Source organism: Ailuropoda melanoleuca, chromosome 8 (genome assembly GCF_002007445.2).
Source record: "Ailuropoda melanoleuca isolate Jingjing chromosome 8, ASM200744v2, whole genome shotgun sequence".
Taxonomy (NCBI): Eukaryota; Metazoa; Chordata; class Mammalia; order Carnivora; family Ursidae; genus Ailuropoda; species Ailuropoda melanoleuca.
Genome location: NC_048225.1, coordinates 81,734,932 through 81,757,427, shown reverse-complemented (window position 1 = coordinate 81,757,427; position 22,496 = coordinate 81,734,932). Strand labels below are relative to the sequence as shown.

Here is a 22,496-nt window from a genome sequence, read left to right as displayed (position 1 = left end):
CCCTCTCCCTCTGCTCTCCCCCCACTCCTGCTCTCTCCAAAATAAACAAATAAATCTTCAAAAAAAAAATCAAATGAATTGGGGAAATATAAACAAAATGAAAATGAAAAATTTAAGACTGAAGGAATTTCTCTGGAAATTTCTCCAGAAAGAATGACCGGCTGGGAGGTTCTGCCCAGGAAGTCGGCCGCAGGAACCAGCTTACGTCAGTCGTGCTTTTCATCTCTTCCTCTACTTCTGCACCCCAGGATTCTGTCAGTGTGATAATTTTTTTTTTTAAGACAATAACTATCAAACTAAGGGCAAGGCCTCTGATCACAGCAAAACGGAGGCAGAAGCAGCCAAATCAGTAAATGCCTACCTATAAAAAAGCCAAATATATTAAAAAGATACACAGGGGTTTTATTGCAGTCTCCTCCGACTGGTGGTTTTGCTGACAAGAGGATCTGTTATAGAGCTCTTTCAATCACAAAGCTCCCTAGTACTTATAAAGTATGATCAGGTTTCAAAAAAAGGTCAGCAAATACAAAGGAGAAAAATCATGTTTAGATGAAAGATATTAAACGTACACATACACATATACATGTATTCCTCAGGTTCTTAGTTTGTTTCCAAAAGCAAAATACGTATTGCTGCCTCAAAATGTTATATGTAGGGAAGACATGAATAATTAAATTCTTGGGAAAACTTTTTGTCAAGAAGAAAAGTCCAGAAATCTGAAGACCGGGTGTGACACTAGCTGGGCTTACCCATGCAAAGAGAAACATAAGGGAGTTGTAAAGGTTTAGAGTATTTGTCAACCACCTATGTTTCTGGGTTGTTACCTCTCCCCTTTACCTTGCCTTTATAGGTGTTCAGTTGTTTATTTTTCTAGCCATTTCCAGGAAAAGGCACATGAGACTTGTTATTTCCAGAAGGAGGTGGGGGATGGGGTAGAGAGCAGTTACATTAAATGCTTGGCTCAGAATGCAAAAATTTACTCTGGAAACTTAAGGGAAAAAAAAATTAAGGAGGATTAATGTCCAGATTCCCCAAATATATTCCAGTTGATCTGGCCTAGAGGTTTCGTACTTCATGTGTTCTAATTATTCATTCAACACTGATCTGTTCTCAGTGCAAACCCAGGTAGCAGCTCAGCTGCTTGAAGAGAAGGAAAAGCCCTCTGCGTGGTTGCTAGTCTCCTGAGGGGAATGAGTCAAGCTGCGTTCTGCTGCCTCACCTCACCAAAGCCTCCCAGACTTCTCATTTCCTTTTTCCATTTAAAAGTTGCAGAAAGTATTTTTTTGCAGTGGAAATGTTGCTAGCAATTGGATTTCCTAATGATTTATATACAAAGAACCAAGGAGACAGTTGGAGCAGTGGAAGCCGGAACGCTCCAGCCCTCACCCCTACCTGTTGGGTCTGCTGTCTCTGGATCGCTCTCACTTTGGGAACGGGGCTCTCTCTGGAGGAGGAGGACTGCTGCCGGGACCGGCTCCCGTTCTGCACAGGTTCGGCCACCAGCGCCGCAGATGCCACCGACATGCTCCCCGTGCTACGTAAGGAAGCACTGTGCGGCAGGGATGGCGGGGCTTTGGCTCGGGCACCTAACCCAGCCTGGTCCATCTTCCGGATCTGGGCCTGCCCGGTACTGTTCTGCCGGGGCAGAGCAAGAGGTATGTGTCTGTCTGGCATTGTGTGCCGCCTGGAGAAATCCTCGCTCTGAGTGCTGCGTTTGGTGAAATCTTCCATGCTGCTATTGCTGGGCCCACTGAGTTTGAAATCTTCGCTGTTACTTTGGCTTCTGGAACTGGCAGTGCTTAGATTCTCCAAACTGGAATCCACAGAGGCCTTTGGCATTGCTGGACTTGGGTTATTGAGGTGATAGACAGGGTTCTGGAATGACAAGGGCTGGAGGCTGCCTGGCTGGTTCAAGGCTGGGTGCAGCGGCCTTCTCACTTGGGGCGCGCTCTGGGGAGTGCTCTGGGTTTCCCGCAGCTGTTTGATGCTGGCCACCTGGGTGATGGAAAGCTGGCTTCCGGTTAAGCGCATAGGCACATCAAGCATGACAGACGCATGCTCCACCTGAGCAGCGTGAGGGTCCTGAAGGTCCATGAGGGAGATGCTCCGACCGTTAGGAAGGCTACTTTCCTTTTCATCCTTTTCAGAGTAAGTCATGCTCTGGGAGGAGGCTTGCTGAACCAGCAGTAATGTCTTCCCTCTGAAATAGCTATCCGTGTTGTCCTGGCTTGGAGATTTTAGTTTATGCAAATCACTGTGGAAAAAAAGGACCCTTAATTACTCTTGAGGCAAATTCAAAATAGTTAAGATTTCTCAACCCAGGCATATGAACATTTCTGAAGGCTCACAGGCCCAGTGTGGATACTTATGTAGGTTTCTAAACTCAGATTTCATCATTACAATTCTTAAAAATCCAACATTTTTAGTTTCTCTCCAAAGGTGGGGAGTGACAACTGTGTATACCACACTTCATCACTGTCTTCGATCTTTACTAGAATTCCAGTCATTTCCTAGTTTGATTTTAAACTCTCCCGAGGTATTCCAATCCATAGTTAATTGGTTCTGTCTAAACTTTCAAGAGGAGGCAGTGCCGTGAGTGAAACCAAAGGGTCCCTGCTAAAGGCGCAAGTCTGGCCAATCCAGAAAAGAGTCGGTCTAAGCGTCAACATTGTATCTACCTATCCAGCTGACACAGCCAGCTATAAAATGATGTTAACTGAGGTTCTCTAGATTTTTGAGTGCTAAAATATAAGAAAATATAAATTTCATAGAGCTCTTAATCTTCCATCAAGCAGGACCTAGGTTTTTTTTTAATGTTTGTTGAATATAACTCTACAATATCATTCTAGAAAATAAGTATCCTAGATCTTGCATATTTTTATGACAAACACCTGGATTTATCTCAGGTCAGATGATTCTTTCCAATTGATCATGGCTTTCAGGTTGTAAATTCAACAATAAGTTAAAGAGATTTCTGCCAAATCTCTAAGCATTATCTCTCTCTGAAACAACAGCTTCAATTCTCTCTTTCATACCTGTCAGTGGGGTCTTCAAATATTTTCTGCAGTCCAGAGGAGAGGCTTCCACTGACATTTGGACTGGAGTTATGCTCAGTGAAGCGTCTCAGTTGCTGCTGTATTGGCGTAGGATTAGTCAGAGTCTTGGTAATATCAGCAAGAACGCGAGGGAGAGGTCCCAATTTTGCCACGGTCGCCTGTAGGAAGGAATTTTCACCCTAATTGGATAATAAGCATTGCGACATCCACCAAGGATTGTTTTTGGGACAGCGATGCCCATTGATGGAGGGGTGCAGGTTGGAGGGAAGGGTAGGTGTTTGCATATGGGAGTGGCAGGTTCATAATGCATTGTTATGGAGCAGCAGAACCATGGCGTCGAGATGAATGGAGGAGGCGAAACAAGGTGCAGCAGACATCGAGGAAAGAAAGGAAATAGAAATTAGGATTATGCAAATAAAAATTAAAAGACATGCTCAAAACAACCAAACTATTGCCATTCCAACTAAAATAGGCATGCAAAGCAAACTAAATCTTCGGGAGGCTGGTAGATCAAGGTGGGGGGTGGTGGGTAGGGGAAGAACCAAACACCTTCTAACCAAAGGACTTCAAGACAAGAGGATTGGCTAGTGTGATGAAACTTCCAAAGAAAAGGCATTGTGTGAGAAAAGAAATGCATGCCAACATACAAGAAGGTGTTGCATTCAGGGGTCTGGAGCACTGCAGGGCACACAGTTGATATTGCCATCCACTATCCCATTTACTTTTGGGAACTCTGACCTATCGTCAACTGGGTTTGCATCAGCAAGACAATCTTTTTTAAGCAGCAAAATCAGGTAAACTTTCTCTATGGGATGTGTCTAAGATTTACTCCTGGTTCGCAGAACCAAACACAGATTAAAAAGGAGAAGGGATGTTTACATAGCAAAGCCTGTTAAAAAGGCCTTGACCCTAAATCAACCGGGCCTATTTCACAAGACAACTGTATCCGCACACCACTGATGCGGTTATTCGACAAAGAGTCACTTTGTAGTACTGGCTTTACCATCTCAATCATTTTTTCCTTTGGGGAATTCTTATTCTCATGGAGTCTTATGGGACTCCTCACCTCTAGGACAGCTTTACATGGCTGCCTCTGGGTCTCCTGTGTCTTCTCCACAATTGAGACTCTCAACTCTGCTCAGATGGGTAGAGTGGCTGCCCAAATGCCACAAAAACAGCCTTTACTTGCTCAACTTTCTTGGGCTATGATTCATATTCAAAAAATTTACCCTCAGCACAGCTGCAACTCAAAGTCTAGCTAGCATTTCTACAAGTGAAGAAGGGGTCCTCAAGAATAAGAAACAGTTTATTATCTTACAAATGGTAGGACACCCTACCATTTACATTGCCTCAGGAAAGTGGTCTTTACTAATAGGTTTAACTGCCCCATTTTATTGGTACAACATTGTTAAGGATAATAGGAAAATGGAGGAAAACAAATACATTCTTATCACAAAAAATAACTTTGTCTTTTGAAGTTATTCTAACATACCACCACACCTATTTATGAAGTACCTGTAGCAAACAAAAACATTAATAAATAATTATTGTGATAAACCTAGCTAAAGTCTAAGACTACTTTCCATTACAAATTCTATTTTTCTTTGAAAAATTCCAGAAGGAAGAAAATGATTGGCATGGTATATATTTCGTTATTAATTAATATAATATATAATAAAGTTCTTAGCTTATACTCAGAAAATAAATGATTAAAAGTAGTATTTTCTGTTTTTTAAAGTCATGTCTGTAGAGAAAGAAAACAGAATTTTCAGATCCCATGTAACTCAGTAGTACTAATAGTTATATTGAACCCTCTGACTTGCATAATTAAAAAAAAGTCTGATGGGTAAAACAATTAAACATGATAATCTCAGTATTTTTCTAAGTCCACACTTCTGTTAGAATTATTATATGAGGTTTCATCATCTCAGCCTGCTATATATGAATATATCTGCATTTAGCAATGTTTGATGTTAGTTTCTAGGCAAGTTTTTAGACATGTTATATACAATGTTCTATACATTATTTATAGAAATATATACTCCATTAATTCAGATAATTACTTAAAAATGGAGGTTAATAATTTTACGGCCTTCTAGAATTTCTTGGTTTGCAGGGCACATATTTTACTCAGAATTGAAAACTATTTACTCCCAGACTTCTAGCATAAAAGGTTGCTTCCAACTAGCAGAAAGCATGAATGCTGTCACTCTGTAGATACCCTTCAGAATTCAGGTACATTAAGGTTCTCTAACTCCCATCTTCCATTATGCTTCCAGCCTACTTTACCTTATCAAGTTGGGAAACTACTTCCCACAGTAAGGAATGCAAAACTGAAAGCTCTCGGCCCAGATCAATGTAACCATCAAAGCCTGGGGTGTTTGAGATGGTGTCTGGATTAGAGATCTCCAAAAGAAAGCGCTTCATTCCACCCCATTCATGTTCTAAAAAATCATTCATGAATGCCATGTATTCTTCTTTGTTACCAAATCTGAAGTAGAGGGAGAGAAAATGGGAGAGGACACATTCAGGAAAGGAGATGCTTGAATTGACTTTACACTGAGCTTTAAATTTTTTATTTATTTAGTTTTAATTTAAATTCAATTAGCCAACATATAGTACGTATTAGTTTCAGATGTAGTGTTCAATGATTCATCAGTTGCTATTAACACCCAATGCTCATCTCATCGCATGCCCAATTTTTTATTTTTATGTTGGGGAGGTGACTAATTTATAATCTGTAAGGGATAAATGCTAAAACATACTTTCTTAATACCGATGTAAAACTCAAACACGTTGCATAGCTTTCTATTCTCTGTTGGCTAAAGCTAAATCTCTTTTTTTTCTGGTATTTAAAGCTCTCTGTAAATAACCTTCATTGCCTACCAAATGCTCATCAGTATAAACCTTCAATATTGCTAGCTTCTTCAGAGTCTCCCAAATAGATGCTGCTTCTCCAAGCCTTTGCTCATGCTATTTATTTTCGCTAGAGGAGAACTTCTCTTCTTTGTCTATCTAAATTCTAGGTATCTTCAGGGCCTTGCTTAAGCCCAGAAACTTCTTCCAAAATAAACTAGAAATAATTTTTACCAGAATTAACTCAAATATGGGTAAATATGTCTACTTCTGTGTTGGCTCTAAATAGGGTACACAAAGTTAAAATAGTGCACTTCTAAAAAGCCACTATTTATACTAGAAAACAATCTGTCTCACTGAAGTTCTAATTTTTTCCTTCAACACGCTCCTAATAGAGAATCTTGTCTTTGTAGAAACAATGAAAAGTGGCAAGAAAAAGGTGTGAGTGGACACAACCTGCCACCCAAACATACCCACTGTTTACAATTCAAGTGCATTTCCTCCCCAAAGGTTTCCTAAATTCCTTTCAAAATTTTAAATCTATAGAAAAGCTGCAAGACTATATAACAAATAACCATATGCATTCGTCTACATTAACCAACTGTTAACATTTTGCCAAGTTTACTTTCACTTTCTCTCTCTTCCATACACTTTTTTTTGGCTGAACCATTTTAAACTAAGTTGCAGACATAAACTCTAAATACATTAGCACCCATTTTTCCAAAATAAGGAATATATCTTACATAAACCAATGCCATTATCACACTAAAACTTTTAAAAAACATTATCCATAAATCATCTTATATATAGTCCACATTTAATTGTCCTCAAAATGACTTTTATAGATTTTTTTTTTCCAATTCAGATCCAATTAAGATTCAAGCATTGCAGTGTTTTAAAATCTAGAACAGTCCCTCTCCATCTTTTCAATTTTTCATGACATCGACTTTTTCTGAAGGGGCCAGGTTAATTGTCTTAGATAATGTAAACACTGAGTTTGTCAGATGGTTTTTTACTTAGGTTTTTGTATTAACATATTTCTGGAATAACAGCATATGTATTTTCTAGTATCCTTTTTCTTTTTTGCTAAAGTTTTTAATAGCACTTTTCATTTAGTATAATTATATCTTCATCATTTTCCATATTACTGGATATTTTTATGAACACTGTGGTAGCTACAAATATTTTCCTGAATGCACATACCATGGGTTATTTAACCACTCCTATAAAGTGAATATTTAAGCTGCTTCCTTCTTTTCTTTTTATTTTTAATACCACCACAAAGAAAATATTGTAATATGAGTGATGAGGCTACCCACCCCCAACCAAATTTTAGGTAACTCGTATTTTTTAAAACGTTTTAAAAAAGTGCTTATGGTAGTGATACCTACTTGGCAAAGTTAGCCAGGTTCTGAATGACCTTGGCAATCAGAGTCAGGGTGCGAGATGTGCGGTCATCAGGATACTCCTGCATAAGGTTGAAGAGGCTGGGAGACATGATGGCGGGGCACAGGAAACGGAGAAATAATGAGGCACTAATGAGCCGCTCACTGATGTCCTGCTTGCCACGGTTCAGGCACTGCTGCTTCCATGATGCAAACACTTCTTTCAACTCACGAGGGAAAACACTGGGGAAGGAAAAAAGATCAAACCTCTTAAGATAAAAGAAGCACAACCCACGAAAACACAAGCGATCCCACTCTGGCCCAACACGTCCCTGTGCTAGAGCCAGGCTAAGCGGAGAGCCTAGCAGAGAGAATTCTGCCTGATTCATGGCTTAGAGTTGGTGGAAAACTGACAAAAGTCCAGATGGAGACTGGAAACCCAAAGCTACAAAACTCAGGGATTAGTGTAAATTTAGTTTTGCGAAGTGGGAAAATGGCATGAGGCTCTTGACTAAACCATCTGGTTTAATAGAGCTTACCATAATCTCTCTAAAGAGTGTTCATCAAAACTCTTCCAAAATCTCACCAATTGCTGGGGTTGGAGCAATGCAAAAACTATTAACACAACTGTCTAACACTAGTAAATATTTTAGAAAGCCATTGAAATATTTTTGGTATTAGAGGATGTGGTGCTAATATTCTGGGGAAATATTGTATTTATGTAGATAGTCAGTTCACAGGTACTGCTGCTTACGATGGAGATTTGGATTTAGAGAGGACACGATCAGGGAAACCTCTCATCTTCCCCCAAGCCCTTCCTTTGGTTGAGAAATGTGATGGTTAACACTGCGATGACCTCTGCATGGAAAATGCCAGTTCCCTAAGCAGGGGCTGAGCACTGACTCCGGCTCACCAGTAGGAGTTGATGATCTTGCAGAAAGCCAGCTCACAGCACATCTTCAGGTTGCTCTGATGGTCTATCAGTTCACTAGAGGAACACTTGCTGGGATCCACTTCACAGTTCTCATCCGACTCGTACAAAGCTTTGATGAACTCTCCTGTTTGAAGAGAGAAGGTGACAGTATAACTATGAATAGTGTCCTCCTGAACAGAATAAAAGGATTTCGGATTTCTGTCCTTAACGTAGAATGGGAATTTCTGAGACCTGACATGGAGAGCACAAAGGATTGTTACTGCTTTAGAACCCAAGGGTTACTACCTCCTATATATCATGTTTATTTTCCTCATCCTGGAAGTGGAAAAACTGCAATCACTAACATCACCATCATGGTATTTATAAAAATAATAATGATACTACTTTAAACAATGATATAATTTTAAATCTATTATCTAAAACCACAAATATATTTTATTAGCAGGAACTCATTATTTGTTATAAGGCCCTTCTACCAGGGTGAATAATGTTACTGTTTTAGAAGAAAAAAGAACACAACCTTGATTCAACAGCCCACCTAAGGTTTTTAGTGCTAAAGCTGGTGCCAAACTTAAATCCGAGTAAGGGTCTCTAGGCTTACCTCTTGTGAAGGGGAGATTCAACATAGCACAAAATTGTAGAACATTTCTTTATATAATATTTGCCCAAATAAGTTGAGTTTTGAGGCACTGTTCATATATCCCATCCTCTACAGAGATATGCCCATATTTCCTCAAGAACAAATCCTTACCTTCCCTGATTAACCTCCACTATACACTATGTATTGTGTAGGTTCTAGTGTTCCATGTCTCACACTGTTTCGTGATTATTTGTTCACATGTCTGTCTCACGTTCACGTCCCTGGGATGTGAACCCCACATCTTGGGGGTCAGAGGCCAGCTTCGGTTCATGTTTGAATTTCCAGCCTATTAATAGCTCCCAAAGCACTGTGGATGCTCACTATTTATCAGAGATGATAGTATGTATTGCTGGGTTTTTATAGGTCTTTATATGACAGAGGGGTCGATTTTGCAACGATCCTTTCAAATCTGCTTATATCTCTCGAGGTTCAGCTTAGCTCTAACAAATTTCACAGAAGTGAACAAAAATTTCTGCAAAATTAAGTAGCAGCAGCAGCAACACGTGGAGCATTTTCTATTAAAAGGGTTAGTAGTGACGTAAGTGAAAGATTTTACAAAATAGCTATAAGAGAGGTTGGAAAGTGATTATTTGGAAGAAAAATGCTTGGAGAATAGGAAATTAGTACACGGAAGAAGTGAACGTTTTGGAGCCAGACAGATCTAGGGTCAAATCACTTAACTGCTGGGGGGCCTTGAAAAGTCCCTTAAATAGTCTGAGTTTCAGCTACCTTATTTGTAAAATGGCATTAATAACTCCCACCCTATAGAGCTGCGGCGAGGATCAGAAAGAATGTGTGAGAAGTAGCTGATACGGTGCCCGGCGGTTGGTAGGGGCTCCACACAATAAGCACTTATATGCACAACTATACAACTGGAAAATAATTTTTCATGAAGCAAAATGACTCAAACAAAAATATTTACCACTTCTCACAAGATTTGTATTTGAAATGTTCTCAATGTCCCTTATGCTATGTGCTTCCACATAATTTACCTCATTTACAGTAGATAAATTTAAATCTCATCAGTGTCAAATATTCCATATAAAAGTTAGCCCACTTCTAAATTTATATCACTAATATTCTGTTTAGTGAGTTCCTTAAGGTTTTATCTAGTCTAAGGAAACAATACTAATATTAATACATGACTAATAAATTTTAAGAATTGTTTTTTATTCTTCAAGGAAAGAGCCAAGTAATGCAAGGGTCCAGAAGTTAATTAATTGTCTAAAGACTTTTTTTTTTAACCCAATTATGATATATTTAAAATACCTTCAAAACTGAGAAAATTATTTTCATTTTTGAAACTATAAACCTGTCTGATAATGTGGAAGATACCACATTGAAAGGTGAGCTTTTTATAGATTTATGCCTAGAAGCTGCTTACTTGATCAAAAATCAAGACAGATTCAGTAATCCATTTGCATTTGCTCTCTTGGCTTTGAAAAAGATCTGAGCCAAAGGGGTGCTCGCTATATTGTTTAAATGTAAGTTTGTGCCTAGAATAGATTCTATGCATGTTTTCTATGTAAATCATTAACTCATTACTATCTAGCATTTAAATAGGTGTGTAGAAATAAGTCAATAGAACTGGCCATATTATTGCTAAAAAAAAAAAAAAATTTTTGCCTCTGCCACCAAGGATGGAAATCAGGCCTCTTTAGGGGCTTTTCTAGATCTCACTGATAGTATGTCCTATGTGTCACAGGACATCAACATGCAGTCTGATTTCAGTCAGAAAGGTAAAGGGGTTAACAGGTGGAAGCTTTAAGTGTGAGGTGGGGTCTGTACAGTAAATAATACTGTTTTAACCAAGATAAATACTGTGCAACATAACTGGCAACGTTTTTTAAAAAGATTTATTTATTTGACAGAGAGAGAGAGAAGCAGAGGGAGGGAGGGAGGAAGGGAGGAAGGGAGGGAGGCTCCAGGGCCCAATGTGGGACTCGATCCCAGACCCTGAGATCATGACCTGAGCGGAAGGCAGGCGCTTAACCCAATGAGCCACCTAGGTGCCCAAACTGGCAAATTTTAACAATATTTCTTCAGGCAGCCTGGAAACAGCATCTATTTTTTTTGCCCAAAGTGTATGAAATATAACTAAACTTTAATTATTCTGAGTGCTCAGCTGTCCTTATTAATTTTTTGGTTTACTGAGACTTCACTGTGAAGCCTCTTTGTATAATAATTATTATAAAGCCTTCCTCTATTGTAGTATTAAAGGCTCCTACCACAGTAAGTACAGTTTCATATTAAAATAATTGATTTTTTCTCAGGTAACTGAAAATTATGTAGTTTTGCAGGGTTACTATTTGAAAAATCACATTACCATCTCGAACCATATAAAATAAATCTGAATTTACAATGGCTCCAAGACACACTCTGTAAGTTGTCTTCAAAAGAGAGTTTCTGTCATAAAAGTAAAATATAGGAGAAAAATTAGCCATTGAGCATCTAGGATGTTACGTCTAACTAGAAATATGTGAAGTGAAGCGGGAAGAAGGCAGTAGAGTCTCCGACCTGAAGCATCCTATCAAGTAACTTTTTTTATGCTCTTGGAGGCAGCAGCCATTTTCACTACCCTGGTCCTTGCTCTTGGGTTATAAATACGGTAACAGAGATCTATGGGGGGTTATTTGAGTTTCTTCTCATGCTCACTGAATTTTCATGTCTCATTTAGCCCATCAGCTATTTAATTATTCTCTGTCCTATCAAAGCACTCGCATCTACTTTTCACTTTGGAAGTTATTTATTTGGAAATCCAGTTTATTAGTACACTGAATGGCAGAATATAGATCTTGATTTTTAAGAAGTAGGTAGTCAACACATATTTACCCCTATGTCCACAGAATGGAGACTACGGTTTGAGATGCTTCATCATTGCCTTTTATAAGGCAGTATAAATCATTAAAGCAAGCCATGAAGTATACTTTAGGATATGACTGTAATAAGCTCTTTCGGCGAGACTATGAACCTCTGTACCTTTCCCAATATCAATGAAAGTCCATTTTCACCATTCTTACAAATTCCCACTAGATCTTAAACTAAAGCACACGACTTAGACAAAAGAATATGAAGCTAGGAAGCAGGAAGACCCGAAATTTACTTCTGCAGAGTAGGAATTAATCGCTACTACAGTGAATCCTCTTCATGTAAACACAGTGGGCCTATTTCTTGAGCAGTCATTCACATTTTACCCCGTACAACCCGGTTCCTGTCCTCCTGATAGCAGTCCCAGCCAACACTAGTGATCTTTAGGTTGCCAAATGCAATAACCATTTTTTTCTTTTTAATCTCTGTCTTCCTCAATCTCTGACTTTATCAAGGCTTTCTTCTCTTTTGGTGTTTAGGAATCAGTATTTTCTTGGTTTTCTTGCTTAGTTTGCATGTGTGGAAACGTGCTTTCTCTTTGTGATCACTTCCCTGTTTCCTCTCCTTCCTTCCATCTATATCATAAACCCAGGTGCACCGTAAGATCTGTAACTTCATTTATTCCTCCACATGGGTAACTCAGTCCTAAATTTCCAAGAGACACCTAGAAAGATGTCTTGGGATTTCTCACCTAGAACCCCTGGGATTTTCTACCAGAACTTCAAATTGAGTACCCATGAAGTGGAAATATCACTTTCCATCTTTCAAGGCTACTACTTCTATGTTCTTTATTTCTGTCGAGAATCTCATCATCCTTCTAGTAACTCAAGGCCCAACATTCATTATAATATCAGTCTCCAGCCCTTACCCTGGCCCATTCTCACAAACTGACAAGTTGCCATGTCCCATCAGCTCAACTTCTTTAGTTTTTCTCAGATTCCCCTTTCCTCTTACTCTTGGTGACCACATCATTCAGAGGCTCCTGATTTCTTGCCTTCCTTCTCACAATGGCTTCTTTTTCAGTCACTTTCTTCACCAACACATTTTAATCATTTTGTTAAACTAATTCTATTGAAAATACCCTGCTCAAAACTTGAAGTGGCTCACCAAGTGATTACTGTAAAATCTAAACTCCTCAGCCCGGCATTCAAGGCTCTCAACAAACTGGTTCTCATTGTTTCTCTAATCTTTTTTGTTGTTGTTGACTTGTCTATTTCATTTTTCAGCTCATTAATTTTATTTCATACATGCCTGGTTCTCTCATACCTTCATGCCTTTTTTCCCGTGTGGTTCTTTCCCCTATGCCAATTCCTACTACTTCCCTTGTCCAATATCTGTTTTTATATAACCTTTCTACTCTTCAAGCTACACACACACTGTTTATGTATCTTACATGGGAAATTCCATAATTCTGTCAGCTAGAATTAATTTATTTAATTCTTTGAAAAAGCACAGGATCTCTCTTTCTTTTTGTTATAGGGATATCCTTATCTTTCTTATCTCCCTATCTTATAAACTCCCTGAGGGCAAAAATCTCTCCATTTATTCAACATAACTTACTGTCTACACTTGATTGTCACATGTGACTACTGAGCACTTGAAATGTGGCTTGCACAAACTGGAATGTGTAACGAATGCAAAATACCAAATTTTAAAGAGTTAGTATGAAAAAAAGTACTATGCCTCGCTAATAATTTTTATATTGATAACCTGCTAAATAATATTTGGATATATTGGGTTAACTATAATGTTACTAAAATTAATTTTACCTGTTTCTCTTTACCTCTTTTATACTGTGACGACTAGGAAATTTAAATTACTCACATGTGACTCACATTACGTTTGTGTATGATGGTGCAGCTCTACATTCTGTGGGAAGTACTGGGGGTATGAAGATAAAAGAAATGACTATGTTCTTCAAGAAACTCAGCATCTGCTTTATCATGATGTATGTCACCCAGCACAGTGCCTTACTCTGGTAGTTGTAATACCTGAATTTCAAGACCGGATCTGGAATTCCAGGTGAGCGGCCTAGTCAGCAAGAACTACTGATTGGACAAAATGTAGTAATTATTGAAAATTCTAGAGAGCTTGAAGGCAGAAATTGGGAGTTGTGGGAACTGGCAAGAGATTTGTTTGTTTGTTTTTAAAGATTTTATTTATTTACTTGACAGAGAGAGAGAGAGCACACACAGGTAGGCAGAGCGGCAAGCAGAGGGAGAGGGAGAAGGAGGCTCCCTGCTGAGCAGGGATCCTGATGTGGGGCTCGATCCCAGGACCCTGGGATCATGACCTGAGCTGAAGGCAGCCACTTAACCCAGGCGCCCCATGGCAAGAGTTTTTTAACTTTTGATGCATGTTAACAAATGTTAACACTTTCAAGATTTAGGTAATATATTTGTATCATAATGTAAATAATCAACACTTTGGGGGAAACAGGTACCCTCAGATCTAGTAGTAACATCCACTCATATTGGGTATCTTAGCGTCAGGATCTTGAGGGCCCTGGCGGGTAGCTGAATATGCTGATGAGCTTTCTTTTTCTGTACTTATTGGAATAAATCAACGCGTTATAAAGCAGTACCACTTGTGAGTACTACAGAGACTTACAGCTGAAACTCAAACTTTTAACACTCTAGTTAGTCAGCTAGAACTAAGTAACATGCCGAATTTGAGCTCAATTTGTTTGTCCTATGAGAGTGAAATAACAAAACTGAAAGGCAAAGAAAACAATGTGTTTCTTCTCCATACCCAATGCATCGTGAAGATACTGTTGTCCCACCAACTTGAGGTATTCCTCAATGGATTTGGTGGCAATGGTGTTCTCTCTGAAGATCAACACGTCATGCTCTCCACAGCGATCCACCTCAGACATCACCAAGTCAGTGAGAAAATCCTGGTAGAAAAATGTTCAATCAGGCACAAAGTAAATGAAAAAATAATATAGGTTACAAGAAACCAATGAAATATCAGACATCCTGAGAATGCTGCTTTCAAACTAAAGCTGCCTGATTCATCTGAAAGAAGGAAGTCAATTTAAACTTAGGGCTGGCTTAGGTATCACCAGCCCTAAGTTTAAAATTCCTTCAAAGGTTTTCCATCACACTTTTGATAAAGATCATACTTCTGCATGTGGCCCATGAGTCCCTGTATGTTCTGGTTTCTGTCCACCTCCCTAGCCTCCTCGTATGCCATTCTCTCTGCATTCCATTCCAGCCTCAAGGGGCTTCTCTTTAGGCCCTCAAATAACACCAAGCCCCTTCTAACACATGATCCTGTCTATTTGCCACAAAGCTTCTGCAAGTGCTGTTCCCAGTTCTGCTTCACTCCTGGCCTCACTGTCATGGAGTTAATTCCTCAAATCCTTTGGATCCTAGTTTGTACCTCATTTCCTCAGTGAAGCCTTCTCTGAACCAGCATCAGTCAGGTCTCCTATTCCCCACTCTCATAGTGCCATATATATCTTTTTTCCCTCAGCATTTCTCACTGTAATCACACATTTATTTCTGTAAGTACTTGATTTTTTATCTGTTTCCCCCAGAAGACTGTAAACCCCATGAGGCCAAAGACAGTGTCTATTTTTAGTCATTTCTAGATCTTCAGCATTTAACAGTTTCTGGTACATATTAGGTGTTCAATATATATAGTTATAAATTGATCCATGGTGTCAACATGGAATTTCTTAAACTTAACACTTCAATTATTTTGTAGGCTGATTATCTATCTATCTAGCTCCATCCATCCATCCAGAAAAAAGGCATAAGGAGAAATAAAGCCTTTAAGGAATAGCTGGTTCATTTCTCAATAGTCTTATAGATTAATTTGATGTAAAATTCAATGTTTATTGTTTAAACATAGTAAAATCATATTTGGAATTTTATATATTCATTGGCTATTTCAAAGACTCCAAAACCCAAAACAAAGGAAATATGCTAATTTACTTTTACTTTAAATTAAGCATTTTGAACATTAATGGGATTTACTCTGGGGCAGCTCAACAAAGTAAGAGTTACAAAAATGTAGGAATTATTATTACAACTCATGTGCTAAGGAACAGGAGGAGATTTATGGGGGTGATGGTAACATTCTGTATTTTGACTGTTGTAGTTTCCATGGGTGCATAATATGTCAAAACTCATTGCACTTTCCACTTAAAATGGGTGTATTGTATATAAACTGTACCTCAATAGAGTTATATATATATATCAAGATATATATATGTGTGTGTGTGTATATATATATATATATAGAAACTTAAGCAATGGAAGAGCAGAATGAACACATCCATACAATTTCAAAGATGAAATTCCAAATTTCAATGGCACCTCACCCCAAACTCGTATGCACTTGTAAGACTAGAAAACTCAAAATTATTATCAGAACATTCAACTACAAAAATGATAATCAGTAGGAAGGCAGTTAGATAAGGGACTGTATATTGAATAAACTGATATATTATTCTGATTTGTATCAAGAAATCTTAAAAGATCTTACTTTTATTGTTTCGTTCTAAATAAATTATTCTAGCTGTGAACCCCAGATCTAAAATACAATTTTACCATGATCCATTTGTATACAATACAATGAAGACTCAGCCTAGCGAATATGCCTCATAGAGATGGTAATTACCATAGTTTAGGCTGATCAAAGACTATTGGTTGGTTTTCTTCATATAATTAGCATATTTCTCTTTTTCCATCTTCCTGAATTTTTACTTCTATTCAAGGTGAAATGAGGTTAAGACTATCATGAAACAGCTACTAATCAATATCCCTTGGTATTTTAGTTCCATGAAGACTCCTGTCGTTGCCTACCATGCTTCTGGACTACCTCCTTCTGTGACTAGGGAATAGAGTCATCAGTTAATCCTAACTTAAAATACAGTGGGGAGTATAACCATCATTCAGCACACTCTGGAACTACAGATAATCTTGAACACACTGTGGAATTAGCACGCCAACCGTACAATTTCTTCTGTCAGACAATAAAGAGCTAGCCCTGGTATCTATGTTTCATGCAAATGGACTTTAAATAAATATCTGCTGGTTTCTCCATGTTACTTCTTTGTTTTATAATCCCCAATCCCTGGATCTACTACTACTACTAATAGGCTTCCTTCCTAAAATTTTTTTTTTTTTTAACCAATAGTAAAGCATACTTCTCCAATCTGGATCTCTACATGAAACATAGTATATATACTTTTCTTTTTTAAAGATTTTATATTTATTTGACAGAGATAGAGACAGCCAGCGAGAGAGGGAACACAAGCAGGGGGAGTGGGAGAGGAAGAAGCAGGCTCCTAACGGAGGAGCCTGATGTGGAGCTCGATCCCGTAACGCCGAATCACGCCCTGAGCCGAAGGCAGACGCTTAACCGCTTTGCCACCCAGGCGCCCCTATATACTTCTTCATAAAAGGTAGGAAAGAGATTTTGGGTAACTCAACCCGCCTTCTTCACTTACCTTGGCTCTGCCAGTACTTTGAAGAATGTGCACTAAGGCACAGGCCAACTCCTCTTTATTTCTCACACTAATTACTGGTTCAAGCACAGAACACAGCATGGTATAGTTGCTGGTGACGAATTCTGCAAATTCTTTGTATTGCTCCATAGGCAGAATGGTGATAGTTTGGAAACGTGACTTAATCCGAATAGAAGGACCTCCTGTCTTTCCTTTGTTGGGTGTAGGGGTACTCACTGGATACCACTTTTCTACAAATTGGCGACCAGTCACACTGGCAGTGGGAATGTTGACTAGCCCTACGTAATTATTCTTGTCTTTTTTTTTCTTTTTTTCCACATCTTTATAAATGTGAACTGTGATGCTATGAAGAGGTGGAAGGCTGTAGAATTCAAAATGTTCACCCCAGAAAATATTATCCGCTTTGGTCTTGCTGGTTGTACGAGCAAAGAGGGTATCATCAAGGCACAGTTCACAGAAATATTTCTTTTTAGGGGCAAGGTCCTTGGCTTCAATGATCCATAAACGAAGAACATTTTCAGCTCGTCTGCAATTGTCCTATAAAAAAGCAACAAAGTCTAGTGGGAAAACTGAAGTCCCAGAAAAACAACATTTTCCTTTTAGAGTAGGTGATACTGACCAGGCACTTTATTAAGGGTAGTCATTAAATAATGAAAGGGATTGCTTTCTCTTTGTTCGAGAAAATAGCAAGGTCTAAATAAGAAGATATCAGAATTTTAGCCTCATACAGTCAATTCACTTGGGTTAAAAAAAGTATCATCCTGTAATGTCAGTTCTAATATAGCCAGCCTAGTGGCAAATGGGCCAGTTTCTGCAAATAAGAGATAAGTAGTTTAAGAAACTAGTGTTCTAGTCCTACTTCTGTCATGCACCAGCTTCTGACCTGGGCACATCATGTAACTTCTGAGTTTTCTTACCCCCACTAGTAAAATCACAATAATATCTGCAGTAAGGTTATTTTGAGTGTAAAATGGCATAACATGTAAATAAAAATTAAGGTGGGATTGCCGCATTTACCTTCTATCAACTTACTGCTTACCGAGTTATACATTTTTTAGATTCTCAGAGCCACTATTACCTTATTTGGTTGAACGGTCCTACGAAGGTTTTCCATCCACTTATCTCTCTCTGAAGCGGAGTTACAGCTGAAGCATTTGCTTCCACTTAAGTATGTAACCTTCAACATAAAGATTAGAGATAAGGAAAAGGAAATACAAGGTTTGGGGGCTCTATCTTCATAATTCTATCATTAATGAGTTAGGAATATGCTATGAACCTAAACCATCACACACAACCCCAAAATGCTACATGGTGGTCCTGGGACAGCGCTAATCTGCATTTACGTCTGCTTTCTGTTCTCTCATGTACGGAGCAGCCACTCGCAACTCCAGGTAGGAGAACAAAAGCCATTGAGAATTCAGGGCAGGAACCTAAAACTGGTCTTTGGTTTGGAAAGGTCAAAATTAAAACCCTTCCAGGCCACATCTTAAAATACTTGCCAACAAATATGCTCAATCTTGAGTTAACAAAAAAATAACTGAAAATGCAAGAGAGCCTCTAAAATAACTTGTCAAATATCTTGGAACTGCCTTCGCTATAATATTACTGAAAAGGTACTCCATGCAAGTGAGAAGGTTTAGCAGTACTGAATTAATGTCTTTGGAACACACTTCTCCTTCACTAGGCAACCAGCGTGTTCATTTCCAGTTATTGACCACTACTATTGTTGTCCTTTAAAAATGAACTATGCTTTCTATATACCTAGCACCTCACACTGGGCCTGGTATACAGCCTGTTGAACTGAGTTCCACAAATATGGGAAAATCCATGTGACTTTTGTGAAAAAAGAACACCAATAAATGACCTGTTCAAATAGTTCAAGTGTGCTCACATATTAACTCAATCTACAGTTATATAACCTAGTGAATCAGAGCAGATTATGTATACTGTTCAGTATGGTAGCTGCTAGCCACAGGTGGCTAGTGAACACCTGAAATGCAGCTAGTCCAAAATGAGATGTATTGTAAACGTAAAATACACATCAGCTTTTGAAGACTTAACTTAAAAAAATTTATAAAAGGATGTAAAAAATCTCATTGATAATTTGATATTAGTTACATGTTAAAATGATGATATTTGGGTTTAATAAAATTTCAGATTTTTAGATCACATATTTGGCTAGCATTATACTGCTGGACAGGGTAGATCCATAAGAACAGGAATCAAACACCTTTCAACTTCTACACCATCTATCACAGGATTCCTATTAGTCACTTAGTAAGTTCCTGTTATTTAATCAAATCTTAACCCTAACAATATACATACACACATACATATATGTGTGCAATATATGTAATATAATCTATATATGTGTGTATATGTGTATATATATAGTTTTAAACTTTAAATTACAAATCGTCAATTGTGTACATTTAATTTGGGAGGGAGAAATTACCTTATAAAAAGTGATGGTCATAATTTATTGGTGAAGAGCAATTTATTCATTCAAGAAATTAGGCACCCACAATGTGCCAGGAACTGGGCTGTGTGCAGGGGATTACAAAAATAAATAAGACACAGTCTCGGATCTTGAACTGCCCAGGTTGTAGTTAGAAAAATTATGGTTTTGGTCAATCTTCTCAAAGAATCATTAAAATTGGGGGCTTAGGTTTTCAGGAGAAAAAGAATATAGTGGGCGATATCTTTATTAAAACTAAAAAATTAAAATACTTACTTAGTAAGTTATTGTTAGGCTTGTGACCTCTGCCGAGAATATAATAAGAACCCATTTATTCTGAAAGCAGACTAGGCCAAAAGGAATGAGAAGCTATCATCAATAACTTTAATGACCAATATAATTAGATTAATAGATTTCCAACTTTTTTCCTATAAGTAGGCAATTTTCAGCAACTGGAAGTCACTTAAGATGATCAAATTATCGATACCACAGTAATGAAATTATAAAATTACTGGATAGAAAATCTGTTTGGTGTTTAACCTCTTTTCCTTCTTTCTCTGCTTTTTACCTCAAAGCAGAAGTCTTGTCCAAGGATGCTACTATGGAGTGGTTTCACTGATACAGGCTCTCCTCTGCCAAGATCCAGACATTCCACCGCGCTGCAAGGGCTCAGTAAGGACTCATGGGAACGTGACTCTTTTAGTTTAGGCAGACCACGAGCCCTAAAAGTAGAAAAAGATATTGTAGACAGCGTAACCACTTGGCCAACAAGAAAATGAAGGACTAATGCGCTGGAGGCTAACAACAAATGGATAAATTCCTAAGGGAAAAGTAGATAAGGAGCAAATTACTAGTTAATCCACAATACTAATAGTAACCATACTCACATGGCACATATAAACTGCATATATATTTGTGTGTGTACACACATATACAAACTTTTTTTCAGTACAACACGAAAACATATTATAACTTCACCAATCTCAAGGGAGTTCAAAAAGCTCCACCAAAGACACTGTTTTTATCCTCATTTCCTATCTTGAAGATGAGGAAATATACACTATTCAAGATAGCTTATATATTCTTTTTTCATGCAATGGTATTATCAAAAGACACGTTTTACTTCTTTCTCTTTTTTTCATGTTATAGCTTGAACCTCTTCTCTCCTTGACAAAATAATAGTGGCTGAACCCTCATTCCGTTTCTTTCTGCTTTGGCAGAATAAACACACTCACAGACAGAATCAAAGCCAAACTTTTCAGCACAAGACCCTGCCTTTCAAAAGATCTGATTTCCATCTCAATGTGGAATTCTTTTCTGGCAAGCATTTGGTCATATCCATGCTTTACTGTATAAACATGAATAAAGAATAAAATGCCTTGAAGAAACCTCCCACCCTCCAAAGAAATGTTCAAACTCTCATCTAGAAGAACAAATCTTTGTCAACACCATTCAGGCATCCTGACTGATTCTGTTTCTCAGTTGTTTAAAAAGGAATGTTGGGAATGACTCCCGTCATGACAGGAGCTAGTCCCTCGCTGCCTTCCAGCTTGGGAAGAATTAACAAAGTCAAAAGATATAAAGTAAAATATTCTTGGATCCAGAACCGGATAGCCAAGCAGTTTTACTCAATAATTATTGAATTTATTGACTAAAACGCCCAGAATTAAATATATGTTTTGAGTAGAAGTACCCAGTAATAGGAATAAAAAGAAATACCTTGTGTACAGACATTTGTTTTTGTAAAACACATTAAATAAGGAGTTTCATTTATTTCCTTGAAACGACTACATTAATATCAGAGTGGCTTTCAGTTACATTACACAACAATGAGATACAGGAAGCTAGCACTAAAGGCTGCTCTTTCCCTTTTGTTTCCATTCTCACATTGCTTCATCAAACCCCATATAGTAAGAAACATCTCAAGCAGTAAGAATTTGCATTCATTCTTCTTTCCACACACATGAAAAACAACTACCATTTACACTGAAAAACATGTGTTCTGATACTCAGCAGCCTTTCTAAGGTCAAATGCCACTGAATGTTTTGTACATGAAAATATAACAAGGTGACATTTCTTTCCTTTTGTTCTCTTGGATAAGACAACGACATATATACTGCAAACACACCACCGCAACTATAAATAACTAAAGGCTATGAAAAAAATTTTCTTTCATATAATTACCATATAACCTTTCCCAGCATGTTTCACAGGGAGCCAGTGGAGTTAAGAGGATACTGTAATGTTTTTAAAATACCTATAAAACAATCATCCCAGCCCATTTTCCCCAGGAGGAGTTGTTTGGAAGGGAAAAGCCACTCATGCTCTCCCGATAGCAAAGATTAAGGCCTATTTGAAATTGAAGCAGGTATGACAAAGGGCTTACTTTTATTTTGAAAATTCTCAAGGAAAATATTCTCAAGCAGAAATTAATTTCATTTTCAACAAAAGAAATGCCTACCTACATGAAGCAATGGTACAGCCACCTGGCAGCGCAACCCCAAATCATAGCGGAGCCGCATGTCCCGGCGTCGTGAGGCACTTTCTGCACTACCTCAGAAAACAACTCTGCTTAGAAGACAAGAACCAACAGAACAGACTTTCCCTGCTGCCTTCGCTGACTGATAACATCTTTGGATAAACGTTTTCCAGGTGTAATTTCAAGTCTCCAATAGAAGTCGAACAGAAGCCCAAACAAGACAACGTGAAGTCATCTTCCAAAGAGGCTGCAGGATCGGTAATATTCCTTCTTCTCTTCCTCAGGCTGCAGCCAGCCAGCCCCTCAGGTAACACAAACAAGGTTCTGGGCTCTAGGCTGG

The 22,496-nt window shown here is 38.2% G+C and overlaps 1 protein-coding gene across 7 annotated transcripts in view; it reads right to left on the bottom strand.

The window, feature by feature from the left end:
* RASAL2 (RAS protein activator like 2) overlaps positions 1–22,496 on the bottom strand; it is a 365,023-nt gene that overhangs the window by 21,023 nt on the left and 321,504 nt on the right. For 5 of the 7 annotated variants that reach the window (XM_011220942.3, XM_034666769.1, XM_011220939.3 and 2 more), the window contains 9 exons: positions 20,245–20,398; positions 18,297–18,395; positions 17,201–17,755; positions 14,491–14,635; positions 8,211–8,355; positions 7,304–7,540; positions 5,346–5,547; positions 3,036–3,235; positions 1,393–2,254 (listed from right to left, as the gene is read on the bottom strand). In XM_011220942.3, coding sequence (XP_011219244.1) covers positions 1,393–2,254; positions 3,036–3,235; positions 5,346–5,547; positions 7,304–7,540; positions 8,211–8,355; positions 14,491–14,635; positions 17,201–17,755; positions 18,297–18,395; positions 20,245–20,398 — 2,599 coding nt within the window. The remainder of the gene's footprint in view (positions 1–1,392; positions 2,255–3,035; positions 3,236–5,345; positions 5,548–7,303; positions 7,541–8,210; positions 8,356–14,490; positions 14,636–17,200; positions 17,756–18,296; positions 18,396–20,244; positions 20,399–22,496) is intronic. The other 2 variants (XM_002916183.4, XM_034666768.1) reach the window with 1 other exon arrangement.